Genomic DNA, 11,828 nt, shown 5'->3' on the forward strand with positions numbered 1-11,828 from the left:
ATTTTGGACGTTGTTAAATTGACATATCTTAGACATCTTGTAAACATTTTTATCAAAAATCTACCTATAATTAACTACTTAAAACTAACTTTTTCGTAAAACAATATAACTTTAACTAATAAAAATATGTAAATAATTAAGTAGGGTGTCTATATGATAAATGTGTATTTTTTAACCAACCCAAAATTTTTGTATGTGTCAGAAGAAACATAAAAAAGAGGGAACTCTACAAAAAAGTCCCAGACTTTTTGGAAAAGTTTCAATAAAAAAATTTAACAAAAAAGTCCCGATTATTTATCATTTTGCCCAAATTAACGAAATTTTTTTTTTTTTTATATTTGAACAGGAAATGACCGATTATATGATTTTCTCAAAATAATGAAACTTTTCTATTTAAAAAAAAAAACTTTTAGGACTTTATTGAAAATTTTCCCAAATTTTTTGAATTTTTCTTAGATTTCCCTAAAAAAAAAAAAGAAAAAGATGTCGAATAGTATGGCTATGGTACCCAGAAATATAGGAAAGGATGATGAGGGTTTGAATAGGATAGAAGAAAGTCGTGATTCCTATACATTTCGCATGTCTTTGTGAATCATAACTGCTTGCATTTTTTATCTTATGCATGGAGTGTAGCCTCGACATTGTTGAGGTGATCTTAGGAAACACGTTCACATAATGCCGAGTTTGGCATCTCCCACCAACATCAGCTTAACGAGGAGAGAGAAAGAGACTTTAATTTTTTTATATATTTAACCATTTCCAATAACAAAAATGTAAAAATTCTATATACTTTTAACTAATATAAATACTAACATCAATCTCCACTTTTTACCATATTATAACCGTGTAACCTTAACAATTCTATATTTCTCTCAAACCCTACACGCTCAAGTTTCAAAATGTTTTATCTAAGCAACCAAAAAACTCTAAAAAGAAATAAGAAAAAAAAAAAAAAAAAAACTGCAAACACTTGTTCTCCAAATCCTACATCACCATTTGGTAACAACTTCAAATGGATCATCCAGCCTATTCCCCAACAATGTTTCATTTTATAATCCATATGCACCAAACCATTTCCAATTCCGATGCTAATCCCAATCACAAATCACACCCATACCCAATCCGATTTTGAACCATTTTAGACAGTTTAAAAAACTCAATTCCAATCGACCCAAACCCAAAATTGATTCTTCAACCAACCCTAATGGTGTACCCAATCCTCAACCCGACCCAAACAAAAAAGGGAAGGCCTCGAATATATGGTGGACCCCGAAAGAAGAGATGACGTTAGCAAAATCATGGCTCGATCTTTCAAAAAGACCCGACAGTTGGCAAAGATCAAAGAGGGCTGACTTTTTATAATGAAATATGGAAGTGTTTCCTTGTCCAAATGAAGAAAAGCAACTACCAAACAAAACATCAAATCTACTCGAATTGGAGCAACACCAACAAAAGTGTAATGTGAAGTTCAATGAACGTGAAGCGACAACAGCCAAGCAGTGCAAATGATATAATCATCATAACAAAAACTCAAGAAGTTTACGAGAAAGAAAAGAAGAGTGTTTTTAAATATGTTGAGGTTCGGAATATTGTGAAAGATTCAGAAAATAGCTTTGAGTAAATACTTATATGGGTGGTTCCAAAACCTCCAAAACCATCCATAACCAATCATCTGATGGTCGTGTATGGTTACAGCTCAACTTAGACGAACCCATTCAGTACAACATTTACTGTCTGTTAGGTTTTTAGCTTTGTGTCTTCCACAATTTAATTTGGAGAAAGACGGGTTTTTATGCAAAAACTGCTGGCTACCTACAAACAGAAACAATAATATTTAAAAGAATCGATCGGCTGGGCTTCCTTTCAAAAATTACATGGAAAATTTGTTTTGTTTTGTTTTCCACTAGATACAAAGTACACCACCTATTTTTACATTACAAACCAACAAACAACTAACCAAACAAACACACAAAAATTAGCACTTTTTTTTTTCTCACACCTCACCTCACCTCACCTGTTAGTTAGTTTAGTTGTTGTGTATTGGTTAGATTGATTACCTCCCTCTCTCTCTCTCTCTCTCTCTCTCTCTCCTCATTCTCTTTCTTCCTCCAAACAAAAACACAACTTTGTATTACAGCAAGCATTGTAGTCTGTTCTGGTCTGGATAAGCCGCATGCATTCTGCATTTATCCAATCCAAACTTTGACCAGGTTTGGTTTGGTCAACCTTCATGAATCAAAAGATCCTTAGCAATCAAGGCGATTCGTTGCTTTGCACTATCAGATCGCAGACCTTCTAATTTTATTCCCATCTGTTTGTGTTTGTTATTATTGGAGTTAGTTATATGCTATATTTTTAGAAATAAATAATAAAAGATATTATATTTATATGTTTTGAAGAAGATAATGAATGTTTGACCTCACTCTGACTATCCGGGGTGAACCACCGTAACAAAACTCCAAGATGCACTACCCCTGGAATTATCTTGAACAGCAATGGAGTTGTCACCTAAAAATTAAATTCAAAACCATATCACATTTTTTGTTGCTTGCTTATATATCCATCCATTACACACCATCTATCTTATTAGTATGTCATTTTTTGAACTAAATAGAATACCATACCAGACTAAGAGCAGTTGTTCCAAGCAACAGCATGTACAGCTTCCCCTGAAATCATGTATGTATGTCATTTTCTGAATTATGTAAATAATGTAAATGTCTTTTGTCCATGAAACAAACCTCAACAAGATGAAGATTGGAAGCACGACTCAGAAGGACAAAAGCAAACTCTCCTATTTGTGCTAAAGACATTCCAACCTGCATTTTTTTACTTCTTAAACACTACTTACTTACCACATAACAATAGCAATGAGCTATGACAAAAGCAAAGAGTGTTTTTTTTTTTTTTTAATTTTAATTTTAAAAAAAAAAATGATTTTGAGAAAGTAGGTTGCTATATATAAAAGCTTACGAGAACTGAAGTTTTGTTGTTGTAGCCAAAACCTTTGACAACTATGGAGATGACAATTGTCTTGGCAATGACAACTAATAGAACAGATGCCAGTAAAATATCAATGTGGTTCCATAGGAAATGGACATGAATCAGCATCCCAATGCTTGCAAGAAACAAAGCAGCAAAGAAATTGCGTATAGGTTCTACCTGCATCATTGAAACAAACTTCAATACAATTTTTTTTTTTTTTGATGATATAACCATCACAATATATAGATTTAAGAGTAAATTACATTTTTTGGTCCGATTGATTTTTACAATTTTGGTCCCAGTAAGTTTTATCTTTGCAATTTTGGTCCTTATTAAAGGTTTTTGCTCTATATTCCAAGTAAAATGACAACTTTTGGTCCCTGAGAAATTTGGGTCCCATAAATATAGTCATATGGATCAAAAACCTCAATTTTGCAAGAGAAAACTTATTGGGACAAAAATCGACTATACTCAGGGACTAAAAATGTAACTTACTATAAAATTAGTGACTGAAGTTCATTTTTTATTTGAATGAATCTTACTTGTTCAAGTGTATGTTGAGCAAGATCAGTTGTTGATATCATAACTCCAGCAGCAAACGAACCCAACTCTAAACTTAATCCAAGCTTATCGCTACTCTGCAATTTACACAAATAATTTATCAGAAAAATACCTTTTTTTTACCCAGAAAAGAATTGTGATTATATAAAAAATAAAAAATCAAGTATATCATGAAGAAAGACAAACCCAGGCTACCAGCAGGCAAAATGCAACGGATGCCAACTGATACAGTTCATTAGTCTGCACAAAAGATTAGGAAAACAAAAGACAATTAAAAATATGTATATAATATTAAAATTAATAAATAAATAAATAAAGTTGATGATCTGTCACCTGTGAGGAGAGGCTAATCATGAGTTTAAGGAACCAAGGCAAACAAGTCCGTGACAAAACCGATAAAACTGCCAAAAATGCAACCAACGCCACCAGCCTGACTAACTAACAATCAGTATGCTGAAATCAACAGAAATCTCTAAACAAACAATATAACATTTCAACATTTTTTATATAATTAACTAAATTATTACCCAAATTGCTCAGAATACCAACATACTTTACCTTTTTAACCAATATAAGCAATCTACTTTATTTATTACTCATAATACCAACATACTAAAAATAAAGTGTAATTATTATTGGTATATAAAAAATGAAGTACATTGCTTATATTGTTGCTATTTCTCTATAAATAGTATACAAATAAACAAGGCTGATAACTTACGATTTGGTCATGGATATGACTCCTTGTAGAACACCTGAAGTTCCACCAAGAACAGGAAGAAGAGCAAACAATAAACCCACTGCACAATCTTGCAAGATTAGGGTTCCAATTGTAACTTGTCCATGAAGAGCATTAACACTATTCTTTTCCATTAAAAACTTCAAAACCTGGATAATTAAATTAATGTTTAATCAGCTTCATGTAATTGAGGTAGGCTTAAGCAAAAGAGTTGCATTTACTTACCACTGCTGTTGATGACATTGAAAGAAGCACCCCAACAAACACCCCCTCAGAAGGCTTACCACCGCATAACTGTTGATATTTGATACTTTATTACTAAATGAAACCAAAAAAAAAAGTTAAAAAGTCAACAGAATCAGAAGGCTTAGTCAAACTTACAGAGGCTGTAATTCCACATATGCACATAAATAGGAAGCTTTGAAGAAGTCCTCCAAGAACAGCAACAGCTCTAACAACTTTAAGCTAAAATTATCAAATAATTACTTTGAGTTAGTCTCTCATGTGTATTAATTATCCAAGGCAGCATTAATTACGAAACTAACCTTCGCCATGGAGAACTCCAACCCCAAAGCAAAAAGAAGAAAAATTACACCAAATTGTGCTACTGTCTCTACTTGGACCAATTCACTAACTACATCCAGCCCACCAGGCCCAACAACAGATCCTGCCAGCAAATATCCAGTAATCACCTGTAAAAGCCACATGTGATTCAGGAAAAAATGCACAAACAAAAGAAAAAACATTATATGATCATAAAAATACATGCAAGTTGCAAGAAATAGCTACTTTACTCTTCTTACTAATATAAGCAATGTGCTTTATTTTTTTTTACCCATAATAGCAACATACTTACATTTTCTTTATACAAAATAGCAACATACTTATGGGTAAAAATAATGCAATGCCTATATTGGTAAAAAAAAGGTAAAGTACATTGCTATTTTCAGCAATTTAAGATAAGCAGAAACAAAGATTGAAACAGTGTTCATACAGGCTGTCCTGCACAAGCAAAGGCAATGCCACCACAAGTGGCAGATACAATGACAACTACAAGATCGGATATTAACCTGTAAATTCAACATTTATATTATATTAAATATTAATGTTGCTTTTGTAACATGTATTGATCGGAAGATTGTCATTAAGTAAAAAAAAGTTACCTCAAATCTAACTGTAGCACTGGATATTTTGATTTGAAATTGGATATGATAAAGACATTATCCTGAAAAAAGAGAATAAGAATACATTAACTACATGAAGCCAATACAATACAATATACAACAGTTTAAATATCAAAATTTACCTTTCTGTCAATTAGTGTTGGTGTCTCTTCTGCTCCGTTGTCATTATCCATAGTGAAAACATGATGAAGTTGAAATGACCTAAAAAAAATTGTCTTAATATATATAAGTAGTATATTATGAATTGGATATTAATTCATATAATTATCATAGAATTAAGCAAGACAAGGATAAAAGATCATACTTGTCATCCTTTGTGTCATTTTTCTTGGACTTAACCCTAGCTACGGTTTCCAATACAGCCTGGTGAAAACACATGTAAATTAAAGATAATCAGCAAGGAAAGAAAATAAGAAACATGCTTACTTTATTACAACATTTGGAAGAAATGAAAATTGAAAGACCAACCTGTTGCCCAGCAACACTGTTATTGAAGCTGCCTGCATCCTCTTCTGCAAATTCAATTAGGATTTAGGAAGATTAGTTATTGGTTCTTTTGTATTATATCAATTCTACCTTTAAGACGATTATGTCAGATATTCAACTATAATTTCTCTTCAGATTGTATTGGGCCATTGATAAAATATTTATATAAAAGTACAACCATTCCAAGAAAAGTTTATGCTTGATGAGTGTTGGAAACTTGGGTCCCAATACTTTTAAGTATAGATTCCAAGATAAGAGTACGACCATTCCAAGATAAGCTAGGAGACATTACAAAGAATATGTTTGGTTAGCAATATTTGTACTTAAGAAGGGCATTATCTCTTTAAATTATATTATTGCTTTTGGCGTTAAATCTGCAATTATGCATTTAGAAAGACGAGATTTTGCATCAAAAATGAAAGCGTAAGGTCCTTTTTTGAAAAGAGGAAGGACCTCAATATCAGATAAGTGGATGACAAGTCGCTAGAACTTGGGGATCAAAGTGTGACCATTGTGATGCTTTGGATTCAAACAAGATCCTCACATCACAAAAGCTCAAGTTATATAACCATGCTTATTAAGAGATCCATATAAGTTTTGAATATTGTTGAATCTTTCTAATCACAAGTCAACCTTGAGATTCCAGATGAAGGATCTCTAAAGTTAGGTAACAATATAGCTACAAAAGAATCATATAAAATGGAAGCCCTAACATTTTCAATTAAAAAGAAAAGATTCAATTCCTGAAGTAACCAATGATAATGGCTGATCTGTTGAATTCCCCTTTTTTCATGGAAGGAAGAAATAAAATTAAAAAAAGCAATTAAATGCAGTAATTAGAATCCTAGCAAGCAAATGAAAGCATGCATTGTAAAACCCTAAATAAAGCATCAGATCTAATAAGCCAACCTTCGGTCTGATCATTCTCAGTGAACTCTTTCTCCAGAGCACGATCGATCATACCAGCAAAGCTCCTGTCTCTATCCGTAGTAGAAGAAGCATTGTTGGAAGTGAGAGTGGCGTTATTAACAAAGGTGTCGCTATTGTCTTCGAGCTGCTCCTGATCTGTGTCGGCAAGGACAGGGAGGGGGAGAGAAAGAGAGAAGGAAAGGATTAATGAGATAAGAGATAGGAAGTAGAGACGGCGGAGGTGGGAGGAGGAGGTGGGTATCCCCCTTTTCATGGCAGGGACGGCGACGGAGGGATCCACACGGGTGAGTTTATGTGTGTGTGAATTTGTGTCGGTTTTGGTTTTGTTTCAGTGACGAATTAATTGATAGTGGAAGAGGAGCGACGAGTGGGGTCCGCATTGGAGTAACCTACACAGCCAGTGAGCCAGGAGCTGGAGGATGACACTCCATATTTTTATATTGCCTAGAAACTCAAGTGTTTACATAAATTACACCACATTAATTATTTAAAGAAGTTTACATTAAATATTCATCTAACTATCACATATATCTTCATATAATATTTTAAAGAAAAATTAATTATATTAATTCAATTTTCAATATTGACAATTCATTTAACAAATAGTAAGAGTGTAGATCGAACTAGACTGTAAATGGAAAAAAACAGTTGTGTCGTTAATTTTTTTTGGGTGACAAAACTATTTTTAACGACATCTACTGATTTTAGGGTCATAACGTTATTATGCATGACGCGTGAGACTCTAATGAAAAGTCACACGACCTTTGGTGTAAGGAAACCAAATATATCAAACGTGTGAATGATATAAACACATGTTGATTTTTCATACAAGTTTTCTTATATGTTGTCACTTCACATAAGGCAACTTTTAAAATTGTTTGCCCCACCATGAAACTTCTACTCCTCAGGGTCGTAAGAGAAACCTTTGTTATATACACACAAACGTGCTCCCCTCTCATCCATCCAAAAACCAAAATGTTCATCACCATATCATGTCGATACTTAAAACTTATTACATATTCCGTAGAAGAGTTTAAGCATGCCTTCTGACAAATTTGGAATATCTCATCAACTAGAATTAAGGGAACATGAAGCGATACTTAAGAATAATACGATACTCCAAAGGCACCATGTGTTGGTCAAGACCCTCTAATATGGATAGCTAAAAGATAATTATGAGCATGTAGTGCCCGTAGACACCAAAAAACGACTTTCTGTCGAACAGTTACGGACATACAAAAGTAGTGAACCGCAACCTGAAAACTTATTTATGTTGTTTTTCTTCCACTAAAGAAGGCTTAATGGGTTGAAGGTTGGAGTTCGAATCTTAAGAGGAGGCAGAGAGAAAGTTATATTTTATTATTCTAGTATTTATCTTGCTTCCTTGTTTAACCACTAGTTTCCATGTTTTAGGTACAAAGGTTAATAAATAGCTTGGGGGGGGGGGGGGGGGGGGGGGGGGGGCATCAAATTGTAGTATTTAACATTGTAAGAGATTTCCACAAGTCTCGAATATCAAGGCACCTCTTGTTCTTGGTTTTTGCAAGCATTCGAAATGAGATACACGACTTGTTCAGCCCAAAAAGCGTATTGAAATGAAACCATGATGTATCTAAAATGAAGAAATTGTACAAACTACAAAGGAGAAATCCGGCGGGAACCCCAACTTCCAAAATAGCCGATCTATAACTATTTAATTTGGTTGAAAAATAAATAATTAGGTAACATTTCATCTGTCACACTTTCGTTTACTTTGGAGTTGTTTAATCTTTAAATTGGTTGATGGAGTAGTTAGAAATTACTTTTTCCACATAAAAATTGAATGCACATATATTGAGAATGATGTTTTACCTCGATAAAGTCGTTTCCTTCTTTCCCAAATCCATCACGTATCTTTAAATATCTTATCTTAATTAATTAATTCAACAACATTCAACAATCTTGGGAGTTAGTAACTTAATTGATTAAATCAAAGTGTCCCATATGTACAAAGGGGTACGTACGTACTACTATACATCAAATGTGTTCTTGCTTGTATTTACAAATGCTGCTTCATCTAATCAGCCATGGGTGAACCACAAAATGCTTCTGGTTCAAAAGATCTTGCAGACTCATCACTGTAAACACCTGCAACTGCTCTGCCACCTGGTTCAACACCACCTGCTGTAATGGAGGCCACCTTCTGGCTCTGGCTGCTGCTTTCAGTGTTGATAAGAAGAACGATGAACATGAATAAAGATAATGCAAGAGCCACTAATGTGTTCTTTAATCTGTTCAGCACTGGCTTCACCTGCACCACAAAAACAAGTAATTTTTATATTTGGAATTTCAAATAATTGGAATCCCTGTTTGGAAACAATAATAATAAAGAATTAATCTCTTACAGTAAATGATCCTAAAAGTCGATCCCTTGCCAACACTTCAGCAGTCTTCACCCAAATCTGTTAATCATAATCCAACCTTCTGTTACCATAACAAGATTTTTGCAAGTAGTATACAAAATCATAATCCAATGCCAAAAAAAAAAAAAAGGAATAAAGTTATGATTTATAAAGATATTACCTGTCCATCATACCATCCAGTCTCTTCATCTGTACATACACATTACACAATAAGATAATATAGTATTTACACTTTATAAATTTTGTAAGTTTAACAATGTGCTAAAAAGCTTCATTAGCAGAAAACAAGGTTAGGGATAGATAGGGCAATATGGCCTTGGGGTGAACTTGAAACAACAACTTACGCCTTCTGAGTTGCAAGAAATGGGAATTGATTATAGATTGAAACCTTCTAAACCAATCAAATCTATTCACCTTTCATCGTTAAATCAGTATTATGAAATCTAAAAGGCTAAATGCTTCATTGAATCACAGATGCCTAGAAGCATACTTCATTATCTGATTACATATATCATGTATATATGATTCAGTTTCATAATCATATCGAATCAAAAGTTGAGATTGTTGTGTTTGTAATGGTGGAAAGGGAAGTATACATACATTCGACAGTGGCACTGAGCAGTCGATTGCCGACATAAGCCCAACCTAAATACATCCTGACAACAGCAAGAGTAACCACCAATATTCCGCTGCATACAGCTCCCAGGATCCGCTGAGTAGGTTCCCACCCGACACCGACCGATCCGTACCACGAAACAGGAAGCCCGACGAACATAGCAAACCCAACGCCTGTGGCAAGTAACCTGGAGCAGTACTCCACGAAGTCACCGGAGGCCCAGGAGAAAGGGGAGGAAGTGCACAGGGATTGGTACTCGTTGATAGGTTGTTGCTCTGGTGGAACGGGGCAGCCTGTTTCCGGTGGCGGTGGATCTCGGCTGCTGTAGGAGAAGCGGGTTTGCCGTAGGCGATTGGACTTGCAGGGTTTGATTGTGTGCGGAAATAGAGAGGAGGAGGTGAGCGGAGAAAGGAGGAGAAGCGGTGGCGATTGTGACTGTACCGGTGATGGTGATGGCGATGGCGGTTTTAGAGATAGGAGAAGAGCCATTTGGACGTCTAAATATTTTCTATTAAAAAAATTTGTATAATATTCGACAAGATATATGATTTTAAAACTTTGTAATATCGATTAATAACAATAAACATTTCTAATATTATTTAGAAAAGGTCAGTATGTGATTTTTGAGAAACAAATTATTTGTTACTTCCATTGATTTAACGATTACATCATTTTTATTTTTTTCTTCATTTAAACCTAAGGGTGAGCAAAACCTAAACCGAACCAAAACGACAAAACCAAAACCGAACCCAAAACCGTCGGGTTTGAGTTTAGATTTTTCAAAAACCTAAATTTTTGGGTTGGGTTGATTTATGGGTTTGATAAAAACTGAAAAAAAAACCTAACCGAATTCTGAGAAATATATATATTCTATGAATTTTATATATATATATATATATATATATATATATATATATATATATATATATATATATATATATATATATATATATATATATATATATATATATATATATATATGAATTCGATGGATTAAAAACACAAAAAGATCCCTTGAGTAGTGGTTAAGGCGCTAATGTTGCTTTCTTGAGATCTCGAGAGTAGCTCAACTAGTTTAGTATGTTCTCCTTAAATATTGAGATCTCGAGTTCGAATTCTATCCCTTCCGTTTTCTTGTTCCAAACATCAAATTATATTATACTCTAAAAATGTTATCCAACATCAGTGGTAGCCTCAAACTTAAGCCTATTCCAGCTCTTATTTAACACAATATCATCCTCCTTTTCATTCTAAGCTTTGAGGCTTCCTACATCAACATCGAGAGTGGGATAAAACTCAAGCCTACACTCCTCCTTTTCATTATAAGCTTTGTTATACTCTTGCTACTTGGCTTAGTCCAAGGTAGTGTTGCAGAAATCGACATTAGCGGTCAATTAATCTGCGATTAATCGTTTGACGGCCTCGAACCCATTATGATAGAGGTGCTTGGCGGAATTTGATCAAAATCGGTCAAACTCGGGTTTGGCGGTCATAGGCGAGAAATATTTAAAAAATTCAAAAAAAAATAACTTTCGAATATTATACCAAATTTTTAAATTTTTTAATTTTTAAGCTTTCTAATTTTAAAATATTATACTAAAATTTTTAAATTTTCAAAATTTTAAAATTTAAAATTTCCAAATACTTAATTTTTTGGGAAATATTTAAATTTTAAATAATTTTATTAATAATTTAGGGTCTCCAATAAATCACCGCCGAGTCTGATTAATCGCTTATCGTAATCGACTGCCGAACGATTTTTACAACCTTGTCCAAACCATTGGTAAATGGTGACTAATTGATTAAGTTTGAAATTTTTAGGTTTAAAATCGATGAACCCGAAACCGAACCTGGAAAAACCGATCAACCGAGAAACCGAACCTATCGGGTTTGGATTTGGTTATGTTCTAATTTTCTAAAAACTG

At 33.7% G+C, this 11,828-nt stretch overlaps 2 protein-coding genes across 3 annotated transcripts; both read right to left on the reverse strand.

Annotated features, from left to right (window-relative positions):
* Positions 1–1,833: 1,833 nt before the first annotated feature.
* LOC145000863 (K(+) efflux antiporter 4-like) lies at positions 1,834–7,293 on the reverse strand. Of its 2 annotated transcripts, none has more exons than XM_078960160.1 (18): positions 6,865–7,293; positions 5,938–5,981; positions 5,774–5,832; positions 5,592–5,670; positions 5,449–5,510; positions 5,280–5,355; positions 4,831–4,977; positions 4,667–4,750; positions 4,511–4,579; positions 4,268–4,434; positions 3,880–3,976; positions 3,733–3,786; positions 3,528–3,623; positions 2,974–3,162; positions 2,742–2,819; positions 2,625–2,669; positions 2,424–2,508; positions 1,834–2,311 (listed from the first exon to the last, which is right to left on the reverse strand). In XM_078960160.1, the coding sequence occupies exons 1-18, from the start codon at positions 7,136–7,138 to the stop codon at positions 2,280–2,282; spliced, it is 1,737 nt and encodes a 578-aa protein (XP_078816286.1). In that variant the 5' UTR covers positions 7,139–7,293; the 3' UTR covers positions 1,834–2,279. The 2 variants fall into 2 exon arrangements, with proteins under 2 accessions (XP_078816286.1, XP_078816285.1); XM_078960159.1 differs by having other exon boundaries at positions 2,419–2,508; positions 6,865–7,292.
* Positions 7,294–8,826: 1,533 nt separating this feature from the next.
* On the reverse strand, positions 8,827–10,432 carry LOC145002286 (YCF36, putative (DUF1230)). The gene is made up of 4 exons (XM_078961584.1): positions 9,888–10,432; positions 9,448–9,476; positions 9,270–9,326; positions 8,827–9,175 (listed from the first exon to the last, which is right to left on the reverse strand). Exons 1-4 carry the CDS (start codon positions 10,390–10,392, stop codon positions 8,942–8,944), a joined length of 825 nt encoding a protein of 274 aa, XP_078817710.1. The 5' UTR covers positions 10,393–10,432; the 3' UTR covers positions 8,827–8,941.
* Between the last annotated feature and the right edge of the window lie 1,396 nt (positions 10,433–11,828).

The sequence above is a fragment of the Lactuca saligna genome, chromosome 6, assembly GCF_052625555.1.
Source record: "Lactuca saligna cultivar CGN05327 chromosome 6, ASM5262555v1, whole genome shotgun sequence".
Taxonomy (NCBI): domain Eukaryota; kingdom Viridiplantae; phylum Streptophyta; class Magnoliopsida; order Asterales; family Asteraceae; genus Lactuca; species Lactuca saligna.

Excerpts from the sequence above, each read along its gene's own strand:
- LOC145000863 (XM_078960159.1), bottom strand. The coding sequence starts at position 7,138 with ATGAAAAGGGGGATACCCACCTCCTCCTCCCACCTCCGCCGTCTCTAC. Across the intron at positions 5,833-5,937 it reads ACAGTGTTGCTGGGCAACAG|GCTGTATTGGAAACCGTAGC; the intron begins GTTGGTCTTTCA and ends TGTTTTCACCAG. Across the intron at positions 4,978-5,279 it reads TTGCTTGTGCAGGACAGCCT|GTGATTACTGGATATTTGCT; the intron begins GTATGAACACTG and ends TGGCTTTTACAG.
- LOC145002286 (XM_078961584.1), bottom strand. The coding sequence starts at position 10,392 with ATGGCTCTTCTCCTATCTCTAAAACCGCCATCGCCATCACCATCACCG. Across the intron at positions 9,477-9,887 it reads GCTCAGTGCCACTGTCGAAT|ATGAAGAGACTGGATGGTAT; the intron begins GTATGTATACTT and ends GTGTATGTACAG. Across the intron at positions 9,176-9,269 it reads GACTTTTAGGATCATTTACT|GTGAAGCCAGTGCTGAACAG; the intron begins GTAAGAGATTAA and ends TTTGTGGTGCAG.